Source organism: Austrofundulus limnaeus, unplaced genomic scaffold (assembly GCF_001266775.1).
Source record: "Austrofundulus limnaeus strain Quisiro unplaced genomic scaffold, Austrofundulus_limnaeus-1.0 Scaffold1281, whole genome shotgun sequence".
Lineage (NCBI taxonomy): Eukaryota > Metazoa > Chordata > Actinopteri > Cyprinodontiformes > Rivulidae > Austrofundulus > Austrofundulus limnaeus.
Genome location: NW_013953683.1, coordinates 59,785 through 67,066, shown reverse-complemented (window position 1 = coordinate 67,066; position 7,282 = coordinate 59,785). Strand labels below are relative to the sequence as shown.

Below are 7,282 nucleotides of genomic sequence, written 5' to 3'. Positions count from 1 at the left end.
GGCTGGGTGTTTGGTCGGATCATTATGTGAGGATTTGGCAAGGACAGATCCAGGGCGCAGGCAGGTTTCAAAGTTTAACAAAAAGTTTTAATAAGACAACAAAAAGAGGGCTGCTGGCAGCAAACTTACAACTTCTGAAGAATATCAGGCACGAGGAGGGCAAAGCACAAGGAACCAAACCAGACACATGCAAAACACAACAATGATCCGACAAAAGACAGAGACAGGACAGGGCTTAAATACACAGAAAACTAATTACTAAACAGAACACACCTGGGGAGAAACACAAGGGTGACAATCAAGGAGATGTGGGGCAGCTGGGCAGAGAAACACAGGGGAACACTGAAAACACTAGAAAACTAAGGAAAATAAACACAGACCATGACAGTTAGTAGTTCTGTTTTTTGGAAGAGGTGTGTAAGATGTTTCTACATCTCTGACTTCTGAGTTCAAAGAGTTTGTTTAGAAACAGGAGTAAAACTAGATGTTTCATATGAACCTTGAGACCACTCTGGGATGTTTCAGGGCACATCCTTGTGGATGAGGACTTTGAGAGGACGGTGTTAGTGGTGAACCTTGGAAGTATCCCTCCAATGGAGACGGTCCATATCCTGGTCAGTACTTCTTCAGAACTCTCCACTCTACCCAGCGGGGGCATCAGGGTCTCATCCCCACCTGTTTGTACCCCTCGGGTGCAGAGAACTATCAACGAGGAGCAGGGATTGTCCCCAAACTTCTCCAGAGCGTAAGTGAAAAGTCTGTGAAAGTTATAGAAGAGTATAAAACAATTTAAGTATGGTAACTGCTGCCAAAACAATTGTCGATATTTCTGTTAATGTGGAGAAAAAGTGACTCAAAGTGTCAGAGTGGTTACACTTGTATCATTTTTAGGCGTGAAAGACACAACTGTCCCTCAAGTCCTCATGATCCCAATCCACATGTCCCCCAGCTGTGGTTGGCTGCGCTGCTGGAGGAAGAAGCCATCAACTCCATGGATTATGAGTTTAACTTCCAGCTGGAGATCCGGGCTCCCTATCTGCTCGCAGGTCAGAGGATTTTTCTCTACTTCCTGTTTAAATGGACAACTTAYGCTTTTTAAAATTTAATATCTTATTTAACAATGTCATGTTGTACAGGAAACAAAATGTGTTGTCTCGTGTGTATAAATCCATAAATGGTTATTTCAGGCACTGGCTCAGCTTTCTGTGTATTTGTTGAAGCAATAATGCAGAGGACTAAAGTCAGTGGAAAAACTTGCTGACATTTTAAGAAACACATTTTTCTTTCAATTCATTCTTTGGCTTTGAATAAAAACTGGAACCAGCCTCCGATGGTCCTTAAAGAACACGTTCCTCTGAAGATCAGACAGGTTGAATATTTATTCTTACAACTCAAAAGTGAATCAGATAGTTAAAGGTCGACACAATTGTTTCTAATAGGTGTTTTCAGCCAACCAACAAAGGCTGAGGCCTGCTCCAACATAAATGTCCTTGAACTGAAAAACTGAGAAGTGAAATGTTTTGTTGGAGTGTTTTCATCAGACACGTGTGTGTGTCTTGTAAGGATATGTTTTTCACTTATTTAGTAGTTTTTTAGTTGATTTTTAGATGTGTGGCTTTAATGTTCTGGTTCTTGTGTTTTAATCAGTTTATGTCTGGGACATCAGTCACCTGAGTTCAGTTTCTCCTCTCACACCTGTGGTCAGCCTCCAATCAGCTCAGCTTCCTCTCATCCCTCATCATCCTCAGCTGTGTTAGTGCGTCTCCACCTCAGCTGATCTGTATTGCTGGGTTTCTGATGACGTAGTATCGACGTCATGAAATGTAGATGGGGGCAGGAAGTAAATGCAGCCCAGTTTCTTTTCAGCGTCAAAATGCCTAAACTCTGTGCCATGTATGGTTGTTGCAACCACTTCAGTCTGGAGAAATATAAGGTTTTTTCATGTTTCGCAAATAGTGTGTTAGTGAAAAGACGACAAAAGTGGATCAACGATCTACGGCTAAAAACTGGAAGTGTGGAAACAAACCATGCAAGAGTTTGCAGCAACCACTTTAGGTAAGGATCATATCGTTTAAATCACATTTTCAGATATTTTCCAGGATGGATACTCTAATTTGGGTTTACAGAAGCTAAATAAATTATTTACAAGTAGATCCAAGCACATAGAAATAACAGGCGTTAACTCATTAGCATTAGCCATAGCATTCTTATCATAGGCTAATTACTTAAAATAGCACGTCACTCTTCACCAGGGCAGAAACAAGTCGACAGATATTTAAAGCTTCTTTGATCCTAAATGTTTCACCCAACCTGAAACTAAATAATTGTAGCTTGCAGGCACTAAAGCAGATGGAAAATTGTTATTGTCTGCCTGACTCTTTTGTTCCCAAAACAACTGATTACAGAATCTGGCTCTCCCCTACAACGGCCTTGAGCTGTTGACTAAAATCTTCCTGGCTGGATTACGTCGCTAAGGCTCTGCCCCACACCTTTCCCCCTCCTCTAACACCCGTCTGATCTGGTTTCCTGAGCAGGCTGAGGGCCTCACAGAATGAACAGTTTCCATAAATATTCTGAACTATTGCTGCGCTGGTTTAGGGGACTGGATTTTTCTGGTCCCCATAAACTCACTTACTCCTCTGGCTAATAAATCTGCCCTATGCAGAGGTTTTTTCATAAACACCATAATGTGTCACAGTGTTGAGATAATATGATGTTTTTGCTTTTTTCCTCATCTTCCCTTGTGTGGTTTTTAGTTTTACTGTTGTTAAGGTAGCGCAACTGTGTTTGCTGCATGACCGGTCTTAACTGCCCCCTCCCCACTTCCCTGAATGTACAGCACCTTGTGAATTTATTTCTGTGAAAGACGCTATATAAATAAAACTTTACTTACTTACTTATTTACTTACTTACTTATTTACTTACTTACTTATTTATTTACTTAAAGCTTTCATCTGGCTCGTCGAATAATACGAGCTCTGCAGCACCAGATAATTTCTGTCAATATAACATATAATCCTCCAGATTATACGACAAGTCTTTTTTTATTAGCACAATATGGATCAGATCCTAGATGTATGTGTATTTTTTGCAATATCTCCTCTGTGCCAGCTCATTTAGAGCATTGGTGCACTCACTGTGATCCATTTCTCTGTGTTTTGAATTGGAGCAAATCACTTCCTGCCCCACATCTGAATTTCACGTGTCTTGTTAAAATATGTTGAGTTATACTTTGGAGTCCTCGTGTGTCTGCATTCTGGGTCCAGTCTGTCCACCAACACCCACATGTAGACGATACAAACAAGACTTTATTTAGTTTAAAGAGGACCTACTATGGGGGTTCTAGAACAAGTTAGGATACAAGTGTGAGCTATACAAAACATGTTAATTTGATTTAATTCACAAAATAAATCTCAGATGTTTAGATTTCACCTTTTCAGTTCAGCCCTTTCTGAGCTCTTTAGAACGTGTTGTAATGCAAAACTGCGGTTGGCAACCCCTTCCCAACCTTTTGTTTACGTTAACTCTTCCCTCCCAACATGGCGTTTACATTAGGAGTTCAGAACCGTAAAATCCATGATGACTAGTATAAGCAGAGGCACGATGTTATGACAGTAGTAGACAGGCTGCGCACAGTGTGGCCACCCCCAGGGCTTGGTAGGGACAGAATRGAGCATCTGACCGAAGTCAGGCGCCTTGATGCCGTGGAGGACAATTCCTGGATTCCTGGAGCTGGTGAAGATGAACCGTGAGGCAGTCAGGGTCCAGGACTCACAGCCTGGAGACTCCCACACCATAGGAGTCTCCAGGCTGCAGCCTGGAGACTGTGCAGACCAGCTCTGTCCGGTGGTCCTGCATATCTTCAACCTGAGCCTGAATCTGTAGAGGGTCCCTGATCTGTGGAAGACTTCCTGCCTGGTTCCAGTGCCAAAGATCACACATCCCAGGGAGCCCAACCACTACAGATCTGTGGCTCTGACTTCTCACTTGATGAAGACCATGGAGAGGCTCATCCTGCACCATCTTCRTCCTGTGGTGAGCGCAGCACTGGACCCTCTGCAGTTCACCTACCAGCCCGGCATCGGGGTGGAGGATGCTGTCATCTACCTGCAGCACCGAACAGAGTCATGTTCTTTGACTTCTCCAGTGCTTTCAACACTATCCAGCCTGCTCTGCTGAGAGRGAAGCTGGAGGGAGCCAGAGTGGACAGGCAGCTGACAGCATGGACCATCGACTACCTCACCAACAGACCACAGTATGTGAGGCTCCGCGACTGTGTGTCTGAYGTGGTAGTCTGCAGCATGGGGCACCACAGGGCAYGGTCCTCTCACCCTTTCTGTTCAGTCTGTACTCGTCAGACTTCAGGTACAACTCGGACCACTGCCACCTTCAGAAGTTCTCTGATGATACGGCCATCATTGGATRCATATCAGACAGGAATGATGAGGAATGCAGGGGGGTCATCAGTGACTTTGTTGGCTAGTGTGAGACCAACGCTCTTCAAATCAATGTCAGCAAGACGAAGGAGATGGTCATAGACCTCAGGAGGAAGTCACCCCCCACAGCACCGGTGAACATCCAGGGAAAAGTCAATGAGACAGTGGATTCTTACAAGTACCTGGGTGTTCACCTCAACAACAAGCTGGACTGGACTACAAACACAGACGTCTTGTGTAAGAAGGGCCAGAGTCGACTCCACCTGCTGAGGAGACTGAGGTCCTTCAGTGTCTGTAGGACTCTGTTACAGACATTCTACAACACGGTGGTAGCATCTGCCTTTTTCTATGGAGTGGTCTGCTGGGGGGCTGGATGTACCGAAAGGGACAGGAATAGGATGGACAAACTGGTACGGAGGTCAAGCTCTGTGCTGGGATGTCCTCTGGAGCCTGTGGTTGTGGTGGGTGAGAGGAGGATGTTGGCAAAGCTGACAGCCGTCATGGACAACCCCCACCACCCTCTGCATGAAACCGTGGGGGGTGGGGGGGTGGGGGGTGGGGTGAGCAGCTCCTTCACTCAGAGACTTCAACATCCTCACTGCAGGACGGTGCGCTTCCGTAGGTCATTCATTCCAACTGCAGTTAGACTGTATCATGATGTCATCAGTTAGACTGTATAACACATCATGATTTTATCAGTTAGACTGTATAACACATCATGATTTTATCAGTTAGACTGTATAACACATCATGATTTTATCAGTTAGACTGTATAACACATCATGATTTTATCAGTTAGACTGTATAACACATCATGATGTTATCAGTCACTTGGACAATTCACCTACACTGCCATCACTAATATGCACCTGCAGATACAGTATATTCATTTATGGACTGTACTAGTTATATGTACATTGTTATATATCACGAGTATAATGTTTTTTGTTTTTCTTTTACTTATCTTTCTTTATTCTATCTCACCCTGTCCTGTTTTGAGCTGCTGTAATGTGCAAATTTTCCCACTGTGGGATCAATAAAGTTTTATCTTATCTTATCTTAATCTGGACTTCCTTAAGATTGTCGGAAGGGCAAAAATAGGCCTGATTTTCTTGTAGTGTGACGCCGGCCTAAGGTGCCTGACTTCGGTCAGACTCTCCAGTCTTTCCTACCAAGCCCTGGGGGTGGCCACACTGTGCGCAGCTGGATTGGTTAACAACAACGCACCGCGTGTTGTGTGGCTACCCCAGCAGAGGAGAGCGACAGACTGGTGCCCGGAGAGGCAAACACCCCCCACAGGCCKGAGTGGTGGGAGGGGGAATGCGGTCCATGCTCCAATAATCACCATCATCTGCAGATTTGTGAGGAACGTTAGGGACAGAAATTTCCTTCAGCTGAAAGTCTTTGGGTAAATCCTGCTGATAGTAGTTTCTAAAGTAGACCATGGTGAAATTATTTACACAAACCACAACTTTCTTTGTGATTATTGCTAGAACATTGCCATTAAAAATAAAAAGTAAATTAAATAAAAATAAAATAAAGCCACACATCTCTGTTCTCCAAGACTGTTGTAAAACCAGCAGAACTAACGCAGTCGTCCTGTGAAGAAGTGGGTGGAGTCTCTGCTTGGCTTAGCAGGTGAGGGGCTGGGCTCGCCTTGGCGTTGCTAGGTCACCGGGATTGTGATGTCWCTATCCCCAGGTTTTGGAAAACGCTTGTTTGCTGAGACAAAAAAAATTATACATTGTCAAAAACAATTTTTGTTGTTTGGACTGTTTCTGGAAGCAATGAAGAAATGACTGTTGTATTAAAATAATGAATTGATGTTAAATTTTAGGATGCACTAGTCCAGCTGTTTCAGTTATCTACATATATCAAGGCTGCWCAAACCTTTTCCCCAAAATGAAAATCTATCTGAGGACTGTGGACAAATGCAATAATGTAATTCATGAAATACAAATACTTCTTAAGTACAGTCCTTTTATTTGAATGATTCTGTCCTGCTGGAGTGTGACATGATTTGTTTGTGTACAAACTAATACACTATCAGAGTTTTATATATTTATTTGTACTTTGTTACATTACAACTCTGCATGATGATGATGATCCTTGCTCTATGCAGGGTCCATGGTTGCATGACCTGGGGGCACCTTTTCTCCTATGATGATGATGATGTTAATGATGATGATGATGATGCATTTATTCTCATTGTACAGAGCACAATGAAATTACATTTAATGTTTAATATTTATGTTTGTTTATCTTCTGTCGTCTTGTGATCGGGTGTTCTGAACTGTAATTTCCCCTTGGGATCAATAAGTATCTAACATTCATTCATTCATTCATTCATTCATTCATTCATTCATTCATTCATTCATTTATTCATTATCTACTAAAACTTTACTGATTTATACAGAGCTCCCAAAGCAGAGATTCTCAAACCTTTTGGGTCTGAGGAGGACCCCTTACAAGTGTGAAAAACTTTCAGGGACCCCCTCATAAACGCCATGCTGCTTTAAAAATAATTCATTTTCTGTCATTTTTAAGTTATTTTTACTTTGGTTTAAAATGTTTGTGTTACTAAGTTCATTGTTCCCCACATGTGCTTTTTAAAAAATCTAAATCAAATTAACAATTTGTTGAGGACCCCAAAGATACAGCTTGGTGACCCCTGGGGGTCCCGGGACCCCAGTTTGAGAACCTCTATCCTAAAGAGACTTTGGATTTTTTTAAAATGTTAAAAATCAAAGGAAGGTGTTTTTACATGCTAAAATCAAATTTCCCTCAAAATTCAGCAAGTGGGTCCATAGATTTAATATTAATATAAATTGTTTTTAATAATAATA

General features: G+C 42.5%; 1 protein-coding gene across 2 annotated transcripts in view; it reads left to right on the top strand.

Moving 5' to 3' along the window:
* The window catches only part of vwa5b1 (von Willebrand factor A domain containing 5B1), a 77,706-nt gene that overhangs the window by 14,872 nt on the left and 55,552 nt on the right, over nt 1–7,282 (top strand). For both annotated transcript variants that reach the window (XM_014031608.1, XM_014031607.1), the window contains exons 4-5: nt 526–745; nt 892–1,046. In XM_014031608.1, coding sequence (XP_013887062.1) covers nt 526–745; nt 892–1,046 — 375 coding nt within the window. The remainder of the gene's footprint in view (nt 1–525; nt 746–891; nt 1,047–7,282) is intronic.